The sequence below is a fragment of the Phyllosticta citribraziliensis genome (genome assembly GCF_038025025.1).
Source record: "Phyllosticta citribraziliensis strain CPC 17464 chromosome Unknown J3D65scaffold_4, whole genome shotgun sequence".
NCBI lineage: Eukaryota > Fungi > Ascomycota > Dothideomycetes > Botryosphaeriales > Phyllostictaceae > Phyllosticta > Phyllosticta citribraziliensis.
The window spans coordinates 2,474,121-2,487,840 of NW_027117341.1; the positions used below are offsets into that span (position 1 = coordinate 2,474,121).

Here is a 13,720-nt window from a genome sequence, read left to right on the forward strand (position 1 = left end):
ATAGTAGGAGCCTTCTAGTCTACTCCTTTAAAGAACCCCTTATAGCCTAAATAACCCCTTATAGTTATCTTAGTAGATAAGTATTAGGTTCTTATAATAAACCTCTTTATTAACTAGATAGAAGCTAGAGATATCCCCTTTAATACTTTTTTAATTATTAGAACCTTTCTTATCCTTTTTAGACTAACTAATCTAGAAATTAATAACTATATTCTAAATATAAATAATACTACTTTAAGTATAAATAAGATCTCTACCTCTATTTTATACTATATATAGCTACTTATTACTACTTAGTACTACTAGCTCTTTTACTACTACTTTTTAGCTAGATACTATTTAGCCCCCTTTTAGAGTATAGTTCTAGCTATACTATAAAAACTAAATAAACTAGATCTTAGCTCTTTTTATTTATACTAGCTAATTACTCTTCTTTTAGTTTTAGGAAAGGGCCTTAAGTAGCTTCTAGCTAAATAGATATTATAGATTATAGTCTATATAGGTATCTTATATAAATAATAGTTTAGGGCCCTCTTTAAATAGTTTTTAAATAACCTTACTATTTATCTTATCTATAATATAAAAGAAGCTAAATTTAGAGATAAAGTCTTTAGTCTCTTTATACTTAATATTAAAGGCGCCTTTAATATAGTCCTTTCTAGCTAGCTAGTCTACTATTTATATAAGTAGGGCTAGTCTAATAACCTTATCTACTAGATTAGCTCCTTTACTACTAGTAGGTTAGTCTAGATATATCTAGATAGAGAGGTTAGCCTCTTTTAAGAGGTTTAATATAGCCTCTTTTAAGACTTATTAATTTCTCCTATTCTCTTTATACTTTATATTTCTCTACTTTTTTATATTATAGTATAAGTCTCCTCTTTTAGCTATACTAATAATATTACTCTACTTATCTTTTTAAACTTATTTAAAGAAAATACTACTAAGCTTTTTTATACTCTAGCTACTACTCTTTACTAGGGTACTAGAGAAGGTATTATATTTAATTATAATAAGTTAAAGCTTATCTACTTTACTATCTATAAGGCCTATAATAACTATAGCTTATTATTTATAGTTTTTTATAAAGACTACTCTATCCTCCTCCTCCTTAATAAGCTATACTTAAAATAGCTAGGTATCTACTTTAACTCTACTCTTACTTTTAAGTTTTATATATAGATATAGGTTATAAAAGTAATAACTATAGTAAAAGCCTTATATAGCTTTAATAAGATAATTTATAGTACTCTTTCTATTTTTCTCTACTAGGTAGTTATAGTCTATATCCTTTCTATTACCTATTATACTAGTAAGGTCTAGTAGCTAGGTACCTTTTAAATTAGATTCTATAGCTATATTATCTCTATAAGAGTCCTTAGGCTTATTAAGAAACTTTAAAGAGTAGTTTATAAAGCTACTTAAGCTATTCTTTTTATTTATAAGATAACTTCTAGCTCTATCTTAATATAAAAGACTAGCCTCTAATCTACTAATATAGAACTTAACTACTACTTCTAGTATTTTACTCTATATATATACTATCTTAACCCTAACTATCTACTTAGGGCCTACTATTAATAGATAGTTATCTACTTTACTATTTTAGTTATATATCTAGAATACTATCTCTAGTTAGTTCTTATTATAAAGTAGCTAGACCTACTTATAATTTTTTTTTAAAAACTTTACTAGCTCTTTATTCTCTTTACCCCTAGTTCCTTCCCCTCTATAGACCTTATTATCTATACTAATAGCTTATATCTTATAGATAGCTACTTAGGTACTAGGGCTATATTCTACTATAGAGATACTAAATATTACTTTATATCTAAAACTATATCTCTATTAGGAGATACTTTTATAGCTAAAACTATAGCTATACTTAAAGTAGTATATACTACTATTAATATAATAGACTCTTTATATACCTAGGACCTCTAGATCCTTACTAACTATTAAAGAGTAGTTAATATATTTTATAACCTAAAAGATACTATAATAGTCTAGAAATACCTAAAGCTCTATAAGCTCTACTATTAGTAGATAGTTATTAGATACTCCTAGCCTTATAGTATACTAAGCTAAGTTACCTAGGTAGCCTATATTTAAGGATACTCTAGTATTAAGGGAAATAAATAGGTATATATTCTAATAAGAGTAATAATAAGTAAGTCTTATTACTTTTATCCTCCTCTTAGCTCTTATTCTTATTATCTAGTATAAAGCTACTACTATTAGCTCCTTAAGCTTATTTTTATCTCTTACTAGACTATTAAGACCTTTTTTTTCTATTACTTTTAAAATCTTTTTATAAATAATAAGCCTCTTTTAAAGCTTAATCTACTCTAGTAGGTACTCTACTATTTATATACTATTTAATTAGGGTATAGTAACTTTACCTTATAATATAAGTACTACTACTATAATAATTTTAATATCTTTTATAAGTATAGTATAATAAAATCCCTATTATATTTCTATAGCTATATACTAGCTATAGCTCTAGAACCCTCTATATATAGAGATATATCTAATAATAAGGTACTAAAATACCTTCTAGGTTACCCTAAAGGGGTTAATATATTTATAGTATAGGCTAAATATACCTCTTTTTTCTAGTACCTATTAAAACTATAATACTAGTTCCTAAGGTGCTATTACTAGAGGCTTATAGTCTCTAGCCTTATATAGTCTCTTTTATTATTTTCTTTTATTTCTAGTATATAAAATACTCTATATATAGTAGCTAAGCTAATTAGTTAATTAGCTAACTAGCTACTATAGTCTTAGTACTAGATAGATAGTATATAGTATATACTATAGATAACTAATATATAGTACCCTATATCCTAAAGCGGGATGGTGCGCCTTAAGCCTCAGCTAAGGTAAGCTACTAGGCGAAAAATAGATTCCTCCTCCTCCTCCTCCTTCAGTACCGGCCGCTCCACTCGCACCGTCCAATCCAACCATGCGCCATTGTCCGCTTGACTCGCAACAAAGGCCTTGACAACCTCAACCTCTCGCAAACACCTCCTCTCGTCGCCCCCTCGCCTCGCCGAACAACTTGGACGTGTACTTGCGTTGTCGCCTTTTTCCTCCTACCTACCACATCAAAGCCTTGGGCTCAAACAGGCCTCCAAATCCTCGTCCCTTTCATTCCCGTCGTGTCGAAGCGGCCTCTGACAACTATACAGAACCCGACCGCCCCACTGACCGAACACCACAGCCACAGTGGACACTGTGGTCGCCCAACCAAGCTGCTCTACACACCAAAAGCCACCCGCGCATGACTCCCTGCCACCTCCCGCACTCGTCCAGCAACCCTCTCGAGTCCCTCTACCTCCGTCCCGCGCGGTCCTCGGTCGTCTGGCGACACATCTCCGCCAACACTTGATCCGACCCACGAGAACACGCGACAGCAGAACCCGAGACGTGCATCGCGCTGGACCGGGAGAAGGGCGGCGTGTATGCAGTACCTGTCGCTTGGCTGGCTGGAGGGGGATCTGTCGGGTGCGAACAGACGTGGACCACATGACACGGCGCGACAGTGTCTCCTCCGCTCGGTGCCTCATGGACGTCGACAAACCAACAACCGAAACAATTGATGAAGGGGAGTGTGTAGAGGGCTGGTCTTGGAGATGCTATCGCGGAGCCGGCGTCCGTCAGCTTGTCATAGAGCTGTGCGAGAGTTGTTGCTGCGCTTGACGGGCGTGCTGGGCGCCCTTGGGCCGTCGTTGGTTTCGTCGAGGCATGCGTCGTTGTCCTCGTCCAGGCGTCGTCTCGAAAATCGATTGAGTGGCATCGCAAAAGCCACAGCGTCTAGCCGCTGATGCCGCCGCCGCCGCCGCCGCCGCCGCGCGACTCGAACGATTGATACACGGTGCGCTGGCACAGCAGACACGGGAACCACAAGACAAGGGAGAGGAGAAAGGACAAGATCTGTAAACCAGGGACGAAGGGAGGAGCCTGAGATGGGATGCAGAAAGCGCGGCTGCGCCAACCTTCTTGTTTTTATAGTAGCTGTGCTGTCGGCTAGGCTTTTGGCCGGGAATTTCCGAGTCAGTCCGAACAAGCGGCTGGGTTTTGGTGGTCCTGGCGGCGCTTGTTGCTACGCTTGTGCTGGGCCTGTGATGGATGGCGACCTTGACCGGCCCTCCTCCTGGACTCGCATCAATGTGACGGCCCTGCCGAGTCCCGTCCTGATCCCCCGACCCTCATAAAGACTGTTGGTTTCCCTATACCGTGAGCGTGAATTTGGCGCCAGTCGTCGACGCGGCCGTCAAACTCGTCTGCTGCTTCGATGACCTCTCGCTTCAGCCTTTCCACCACGGCAGCGTCGACCGCAGGAGTCTTGTCTTTCTTCATTGCCTCCGTGCCGTTGGCGGTGTCGCACGACATGCTCTGCAGGATGCTCGTCGCGAGACTGTCAATCTCTGCCTGCACGCCGTCCCACTCCTCCTCAAGTCACCAAGGCACTTCTTCCCGGGGGCGGGGCTGTGCTCTGGTTCAACTTTGTAGAATACTACTTCATTGGCAAGCGGGACTTTGAGATTGACGACTTTGAGGTTGTGAGTGTAGCAGAGCTCTGCGAGGGTGGGTATGTGGTCTTCTTTGTCGTTGCCATCATCAGCCTCGTCGGCCTCGTCGGCCTCGTCCTCGTCCTCGTCCTCGTGACTTTGAGATTGATGACTTTGAGGTTGTGAGTGTAGCAGAGCTCTGCAAGGGTGGGTACGTGGTCCCCTTGTCGTTGCCGTCGTCGGCCTCGTCGTCCTCGTCCTCGTTGGATGCAGGGCTTGCAGCGAGGAAGGGCCTTGGAGCTGTGTGAGGATTGTTACTGCGCTTGACGGGCGTGCTGGGCGCCCTTGGGCTGTTATTGGTTTCATTGAGGCGTGCGTCGTCGTCGTCGTCCTTATCCTCATTGGATGCAGGGCTTGCAGCGAGGAAGGGCCTTGGAGCTGTGTGAGGATTGTTGCTGCGCTTGACGGGCGTGCTGGGCGCCCTTGGGCCGTCGTTGGTTTCGTCGAGGCGTGCGTCGTCGTCGTCGTCCTCGTCCTCATTGGATGCAGGGCTTGCAGCGAGGAAGGGCCTTGGAGCTGTGCGAGGATTGTTGCTGCGCTTGACGGGCGTGCTGGGCGCCCTTGGGCCGTCATTGGTTTCGTCGAGGCGTGCGTCGTCATCATAGTCATCCTCATCCTTGTTGGATGCAGGGCTTGCAGCAAAGAAGGGCCTTAGAGCTGTGCGAGGATTGTTGCTGCGCTTGACGGGCATGCTAGGCGCCCTTGGGCCGTCATTGGTTTCGTCGAGGCGTGCATCGTCGTCGTCCTCATTAGATGCAGGGCTCGCAGCGAGGAAGGGCCTTGGAGCTCTGTGTGAGGATTGTTGCTGCACTTGACGGGCGTGCTGGGCGCCCTTGGGCCGTCGTTGATTTCGTCGAGGCGTGCGTCGTCCCTTGGAGCTGTGGGAAGATTATTACTGGGCTTGACGGGCGTGCTGGGCGCCCTTAGGCCGTCGTTGATTTCGTCGAGGCGCGCGTCATCCCTTGGAGCTGTGTGAAGATTGTTGCTGCGCTCGACGGGCGTGCTGGGCGCCCTTAGGCCGTCGTTGGTTTCGTCGAGGCGTGCGTCGTCGTCCTCGTTGGATGCAGGGCTTGCAGCGCTCCTGAGCCATCTCGCAGAAAGCCGGACGGGATCCGCCGCACCCACAGCTCGACCACCGCCTCAAAATTTCCACGCCTCTCCACGACGCCGCCCCCTGCCGCGCCTGCATCGGCAGCCCGTGTCCTGACCTCCTGACCGTCGGCGAGAAGTTGAACGGGAAGCCGAGAGACAAGGACAGAAGTGAAGAGGTAAGCAGCAGCAGCAGCAGCAGCAGCAGCAGCAGCAGATTCGCAGCTTGACGTACCTGACCTTCAACATAAAGTCAAGAGACAAGGACAGGAGTGAAGAGGCAAGTAGCAGTAGCAGCAGCAGCAGATTCGCAGCTTGACGTGTCCGACCTTCAACGTGTATGTGAGATGAAAGGTGCTGGCGAAATAGGCGCGAATGTAAGGGAACGGGGAAGCGGCTGCGGTGCGCGACTCAACCCTAGATTCTCGAGGGGCAATGGGGGACGCCGGCACTCCACACTAGATGACTTGCCCCAAGCAGTAAAGTATTTGACAAAGTGGCAAGCAGAGTCGAAACACCTCACCAGAAGCCGTACTGCTCCAGCAGGCCCGCCCGCTGTCTGATAGCCAGACGCCTCGCTCTTTGTGTCGTCCATCTTGTCCGGCGCAGCGCGCCCGCGGCAATGGCGTGAGCAGGAACTCGAGTGCCGCACATGTAGCTGATAAGGAGCATGACGCAGAAGACTGGGTTGACTGTGTTGAGCGTTGGGATGATGTCGCGCGACGACCGGTTGTCAGGCGAGATGGTCCGAGGTTGTGAGGACATCACACACAGCAGCCGTGTTGTGATCAACTCCGGCAGCGGTCTCATTTCCAAAATCCAGCCCCTCAGCACCACCGGCCTCGCCCCCCGTCCAGCCCGCCGACGTCCCTATCTACAGGCGCCCGGATGGCGCAGCGATGTGGAGTATGACAGCGAAGATGAGGACAGACAGCCATGAGCAAGGGATTGAGGTAGACGGCGAGTTTGGATGGAAATAGCGGGCCAGCTGAGCTTGTCAATGGCGCGCCGTGTACCAAAGTCGGCGGCCTCGAGGGCGCAAAAGCGCAATTTGTTGGCACCGAGACGGCGGCTTCGAGGGCTCACATCTTTGCCGCACTGGCGGTTGCAATGAGCAATGGCGCCGTTGTGAGACAACATGCTCCATGCTTGCCAGGTGTAAATTGTTCTGTTCTTGCGGGGTTGGCGTGACATCATAGCAAGGCTCTTGGGAGGACTGCGCGGTTGAAGACACTTTTCGACAGATGAAGGATTGAGATGAGCGAGGATGCATAGATGGAGAGAAGAAGATGGAAAAACTGTGACTGCATGGATGGCGTTGGCGATTATCCGAATTCCATGGCCATTACGATGTATCCGAGTAACTGAGACGAGGGATGAGAGGATACCTAGACGGGACGCAGCGAGGTGGAACAGGGACAGACTGCAGGCTGATTGTGAGCGGAGACGAGAGAAAACGTACATTGCAATTGGAGATGATGGATTGCGAGTGGACGTGGTTCAAGCCAAGCCAAGCCGCCCTTCCCTTCGCTCCAGCACTTGGCCGCGACTACAAACGGCGCCGCCGCCAGCCACCCTTTTCGACCTTGGGAACCAACTCTACGCACTTTGTCTCCCGCGTGTGATACAACGCGACTCTCGCCTCGCAGATTTTCCAAGGCAAAGGAGAAGAAGTCGATGAAGGCCTCGTACGCTTCCGCTGCAGAATACTCGGCCGCGATGGCTTGTGTCTGGTCGTTGATGCTGACAGAGGTTGTGGTGACGATGGTGGCTGCCAACCGGCGACGAAGGGTGTGGACCACAAGGCCGAGGTAGACAAGGAAGTGTATGCCATGGGAAAATCTTTTGCAGACGGAAGAGGCTTTTTGACTGGGGAGGTTGCGGACGCTGTCACGGCGAGGATGTAAGCGCCGCCGTGGTGCGAACAGATTGTAGCGTTGTCGAGGCGAAGATTGACATAGAATCTGTGACAGTGAGAGCGCATCTCAAGTCATGAACAAGCCAGCTAAACAGCACTCACGAAGATGACGGTCCAAAAAGTCGTAAATCGTGTCATAATTCTTGAGCATTTCCTTTCCTAGAGTCGTAAGTCACGGCGCTGAGCCGCGACACCACCATGAAGCGGCAAGCCACTCACATTATCCGAATAGATATGCCGCATCGGCTTGCGCTCTTGTTACGCTCTTTTCAATGCCAGCCGCCAGCCCCTGCAGCGGCGTCGGCACGGCGCCATTGGTGGGAGCGCCGGAGGCTCGATTGCCATCATGATGCGTACCGTGGCCAGCAATCAACAGCAGTGTCCAAATAGGTCTGCGCCCTGTACAGAACCACAATACGAGACCGCGCATCCCCCGCCTTAACCATCTTCGCCGCGCACCGAGCTTGCCTACGCCCTCTCGCGTGCCCTCGCCCGCGGCGGCGCTCGACCTCGATTGGTTGCCAAACTCGGCAGACAGCTGTGCGAGTTCCTGGCTCGAATCATCTAGCGCGAGTCGAGAGTAGCATCAGCCGTCTGCTTCACTTTGTCAAAGTTGTCGTTTGCTCGGTCGACGAGGTCGTCCACGGGTACCGACCATGAGGACAACGGTGAGCGATCCGTCACTATTTATTTCTTCGCGTTGGGTTCTTTCTGGTAGTGCTTCCCTGCTGCTTCTCGACAAGCGGAGCAGGGACAGCGGTGCAGCATGGAAAAGTTTGGGCTCATCAAGCGTATCCCTTGCCCCACATGACGGGACTCCGTTCCTCCCGGCCCGCCATGAGCGGCTGATTCCCAACATTAAAGAAAATAGCGGCCAGTACCGCCGCGCGCGCCCACTCAAACTCGCAGCCGACGGGGTCGACGTCGCTGCTGTACGCGCCGAGCGGGTGGCGCTCGAGCAGCTTGGCCGCTGCGGCTCGCATGGCCCCGAGCTCCTCGAGCACGTCCGTGTCGGCAAAGACCTGGACGCGCTCGTTCATCCAATGCCGCAGGTACTCGACTTGGTCCAGCGGGTTCAAAGGGAATGGAGATGGAGATGACTTGTTGACGGTGTCAAGATCAACGGCCATGTCGGCAATTACGCGCCGCGCCAGCTCCTCGCGCATGGCGACAAAGGCTGCGTACGTGGAGTCTTGGTCCGGCGTTGTGGTGCCGTCTTGTTGCGTCAGCGCTGCGACGGCCTTGCGCGCCGCGTGTCCCAAAGCAAGGAAGCGGGAGAGGTGCATCTCGTGGGTGTTGGGTTGGCGCTTGAGCGCCTTTTGCAGGAGAGCGACCATGTCGAAGAAGATGGAGTTTGTCTTGGAGAACTGCAGCCTCCAGATCGAACTGATGGGCATTTCCGTGCTGGGAGCTCGTAGAGTCGGAAAGCTGAAGGTTACAATGTCTTCATAGCGCTGGCCTGTGCCCGTCGTGCTTGGACTTGCCGCCAGGCTCGAAGCAGCAGTGGCATCGCGCCTGGCCTCGTCCTGGCGAGCCAAGTCCAACATCTCTGCCGTGCCAATGGGCTCCGTTGCTTGTGTCGCCTTTTCCAGACGTGCCTTGGTTATTCGCTCCCAAGGCGGGACCGGGGATGCTGACGCCTTGCGCTTAGGTGGCGAGCAGACTGCCCACCCGAGCACCTCGTCGGGCGAAGCACCAACGGCAGTCTCGGGCGGCTGCAAGCCAAGGCCGACGCATGGTGCTTGAGTGTACTCGGGCGGCGGCTGCTCATCAACGTAAGGGTTCCAACAGCGTGCCTTTTCCGGGCCCAAGTCGTCGGTCGTGACGGGGTAGAGATCCCAGCGGTTGACGAGCAGCTCGTCATGTCCGCCTGAAACGTTGAGATCGAGGGCCGCGTCATGAAGACTGCCCCGATGTGCCGCCGCGACGACATCTTGCAGGACGCCGTCAAGTTTTTCACTCTTTGCAACGTACACATGGACCGTCTTGGTTGTGGTCAGCTTCCGCACGCACTCGATGAGGTACCCAGGCACATCATCCAGGGGCCTTTGCACCCGTCTTCGACTCTGGGGCATGATGGTGTAGGGAAACTCGTTGAGTGACAAGGTAACGCGGATACAGTCAATAGAGAGGGCCGGATTGCTGTGCGCACGAGAGGCGGGTTGCGCGTTGACGGCGGCCTTGGTCACGGGCAGGACCAACAGGACGTCTTTCTTGGGCTTGGATGTCGACGAGCGAAGTTTGAGGTGTAGATTCAACAATACCAGTTTGCGCGAAACATTGTCCACGTCATGTCCGATCCAAAGAACAAAAGGTGTTTCTGAACCGAGACGGCCACCACTGCCATCCCCCAGGCGGCCGAGGTACTGCTCCATGCCCGTTTCTTCATCAAGCCATTGAACCACTGCCCATTCGCCTTGAACCTGCCACTCCATCTTTGTGTCTAAACAGTGCTCGAGCGTTTTGTGTACACCGGCCATGGTGGAGTTGCGGTCGGAAATCGAAGAAACGGGGTGTTGCGAACTGTGATCGAAGCTGTCGACGGTCAGAATGGCATACCGGATATGATGGACCGACAAACCTGATCCAGGACGGAATCGGGAGGCGGGGTTGCAGTAAATCGCGGCGTGGGGCCGGGCCCGCTGTCGACGCCGTCCACTCGGCGCTGTGCGCGCTGCGGTCGCGCTTACACGCGTCGCACGGGTAGGGCGTGAAGGAGCGGCGCTGCTGGGCTCGGTGAAGCAGAGCGAGATCGTTGATGGTGTGTGCTGCGTTTTGTTGCGTCTCTGGCGATGCTGGTTCGTGCTGGGGATCCCTAGATGCTCGAGTCAATAAGCACGGCCAACGAGCCACAGGGCGTCAAAAGACGCGACTTGCACCGGCAGTACTCGACTTCACCGGCTCGACTTCGTTTGCCGAGTGCAGGTGTCAACAAACGCGGCTAACGGGGCACACTTGGTCAAGTCGCAACGGGCGGCTTGCAAGGGCGCTGGCGTCAACACACGCCGCCAACAGGGCACTTTGGGCAGGTCTGCGATCCAAAGAGGGCGTCGTCAACACATATCGCGGCTAACGGGGCAACCTCTCAATCACATCCCAAGCGTCGACGACGGGGGGATGATGACGACGAGGCGCAAGCGTCAACACACGTGCGCTGCGGGCTCGCTCGACGGGTCTTGCGCAGAACGAGTCTTGTCGGGGAGACAGGCCAGGCCGGGCTAGGCGAGGATGGAGAATATGGAAAAGAGCGAGATGGAGCGAAAAAATGATGACAACGGCGATGATGGTGATGGAGGTCAGATGGCCGTGTGTAGGGTGTAGAGTGGTAGAGACGGGGAAGAGAGCGGACGGGATAGGAGAGTAATAGAGTCGGGTACGTCTAAAGCCGAGGTAAGTTATATATAGCTAGTCTATAGTTAGTTAGTCCTAGGTATAAAAATAATATATACTATTATTAGTAACTATATTATTATATTAATTTTCTCTATTTATATATTAATATAACTAATTCTACTTCTTTTAGATCTTCTAGTATATCTAGTATCTATAAATATCTTAGAAGTCTTAGTATAGTTATTAATAAGAAATAATAGATATTAGAAGATAAATAATAAAATAAGATCTATTTTAAGAAATAAGCTTAAATATAATATAAATAAATAAATAAATACTAAGTTTATTTTATTTTATTTTATTTTAAGAAAAGTTTAGATACTTATAAATAGACTAATAGAATAATAATAAGTCTAGTAAAAGAAAAGAAGTCTAAAATCTAGCTAAATACTACTAGACTAGCTACTTATTAAGTATCTTCTATTATAGTTTAGTCCTCTTTATAAGTATATAGTAGATAATAGAAGTTAGCTATAATATAAATTTCTAATCTAGTCTTCTTTTTAAATTTCTACTATAAAATACTAAGAACCTCTATATTTCTAGCTAAATACTACTAGGCTAGCTACTTATTAAGTACCTTCTATTATAGTTTAGCCCCCTTTATAAGTATATAGTAGATATTAAAGGGTAGCTATAATATAGACCTTTAATCTAGTCTATTTTTTTAAAAAATATTAAATTTTTAAAAATCTTCTTATTTTTAACTAAATACTATTAGACTAGCTACTTATTAAGTATCTTTTACTATAGTTTAGCCCCCTCTATAAGTATATAGTAGAAAATAAAGAGTAGCTATAATATAGATCTTTAATCTAGTTTACTTATTAAAAAAATATTAAATTTCTAAAAACCTCTTTATTTCTAACTTAATACTACTAGATAGGCTACTTATTAAGTACCTCTTATTATAGTTTAGCCCCTTTTATAAGTATATAGTAAATAGTAAGAGGTAGTTATAGTATAAACCTCTAATCTAGTCTTTTTTTTAAGAAAATACTAAATTTCTAAAAATCTCTTTTTTTCTATTATAATACTACTAGAATAGCTACTTACTAAGTATATACTTATATAATAAGGTCTATCTAACTAGTATATAGCTAGTATATAGATATATAGAGTCTATTTTTAAAGAAAACTCTATTCTATTCCTCTCTATTAAAAAGTAAAGAATCTACTATAGCTAGATTAAAGCTTAAGATATAACTATAATTTAAGCTTATATCTTATATTCTAGTTCTATAGTATAGGTCTATAGCTTAAAATACTAAGATATTTTTATTTTTAAAAGTAGCCTCTCTTCTAGTCTTTTAAGTCTCCTACTAGATAAAAAGTAGAATAAGAAATTTAGATTTTAGTAAATCTATTAAATCTAGTCTAAATATATTTTTATCTAGTAGATATAAGCTAAAGTAATAGAGGAAAAAGTAGAAAGGAGAAAAAAAGTCTAGTATTTAATAAAATAATAGTAAGTTTATTAAAAGAAGAAAAGTCTAATTTCTAGTTAAATACTATTAAAATAGCTACTTATTAAGTACTTCTTATTATAGTTTAGCCCCTTCTATAAGTATATAGTAAGTAGTAGGGGGTAGCTATAGTATAGACCTCTAATCTAGTCTACTTTTTAAGTTTCTACTTAAAAATATTAATAACCTCTTTATTTTTAATTAAATACTACTAGATAGGCTACTTATTAAGTACTCTTTACTATAGTTTAGCTTCTTCTATAAGTATATAGTAGGTAGTAAAAAGTAGTTATAATATAGACCCTTAATCTAGCCTCTTTTTTAAGTTTCTATTTAGAAATACTAATAACCTCTCTATTTCTAACTAAATACTACTAGATAGACTACTTATTAAGTACCCTTTATTATAGTTTAGCTCTTTCTATAAGTATATAGTAAATAGTAAGGGGTAGTTATAATATAGACTTCTAATCTAGCCTTTTTTTTAAATTTCTACTAAGAAAGAGATAGGAAAGAATTACTAGCTAAATATTATTAGACTAGCTACTTATTAAGTACCTTCTACTATAGTTTAGTACCTTCTATAAGTATATAGTAAATAGTAGAAGGTAGTTATAGTATAGATTTCTAATCTAGTCTACTTTTTAAAAAAATATTAAATTTCTAAGAACCTCCTTATTTCTAGCTAAATACTACTAGATAGGCTACTTATTAAGTACCTCTTACTATAGTTTAGCCCCCTCTATAAGGATATAGTAAGTAGTAGAAGGTAGCTATAATATAAAATTAAAGTTAAAGTTAGAGTTAAGATTAGAATTAGGATTAAAGTTAAAGTTAAAGTTAGAATTAGAGTTAGAATTAAAGTTAAGATTAGAATTAGAGTTAGAGTTAAGATTAAGGTTATAGTTAAGAAATAAATCTTAAAAGTAATTTATTAAGTAGGTAAAGAGATTAAGAGTTCTACTATTTATATATAAATAGTTTTATCTTAAAGCTCTTTAAGAACTTAGTATAATAAAATCTCTTTATAAAGAGCTAGTTATAAAAAGTATTTTAATAACTAAGGTTATTATTAAGTAAAGACTTATATAACTTATTAATTAGTTTCTTATTTATAATAGATAAATAAGTAAAATATATTAAGTATTAAATTAGAAGTATTATCTCTACTTATATAAAAAGAAAGATAACTTAAAATTTATTTTTATTATAATAGATATATACGCGCCTATATAAGTACTAGAGCTAGTATAGATAAACCTAGTATTATATAG

The 13,720-nt window shown here is 44.7% G+C and overlaps 3 protein-coding genes across 3 annotated transcripts; all 3 read right to left on the minus strand.

Moving 5' to 3' along the window:
• Positions 1–3,970: 3,970 nt before the first annotated feature.
• On the minus strand, positions 3,971–5,365 carry J3D65DRAFT_310986 (uncharacterized protein). Its single transcript, XM_066795273.1, has one exon. It carries the CDS (start codon positions 5,193–5,195, stop codon positions 4,365–4,367), a length of 831 nt encoding a protein of 276 aa, XP_066657371.1. The 5' UTR covers positions 5,196–5,365; the 3' UTR covers positions 3,971–4,364.
• A 1,292-nt stretch (positions 5,366–6,657) lies between these two features.
• J3D65DRAFT_310961 (uncharacterized protein) lies at positions 6,658–8,101 on the minus strand. The gene is made up of 4 exons (XM_066795272.1): positions 7,807–8,101; positions 7,690–7,746; positions 7,132–7,633; positions 6,658–6,837 (listed from the first exon to the last, which is right to left on the minus strand). Coding segments are annotated over exons 1-4 (585 nt in total). The 5' UTR covers positions 7,831–8,101; the 3' UTR covers positions 6,658–6,835.
• Positions 8,102–10,229, minus strand: J3D65DRAFT_310960 (uncharacterized protein). The gene is made up of 2 exons (XM_066795271.1): positions 10,169–10,229; positions 8,102–10,122 (listed from the first exon to the last, which is right to left on the minus strand). Exon 2 carries the CDS (start codon positions 10,065–10,067, stop codon positions 8,373–8,375), a length of 1,695 nt encoding a protein of 564 aa, XP_066657373.1. The 5' UTR covers positions 10,068–10,122; positions 10,169–10,229; the 3' UTR covers positions 8,102–8,372.
• Positions 10,230–13,720: the final 3,491 nt, after the last annotated feature.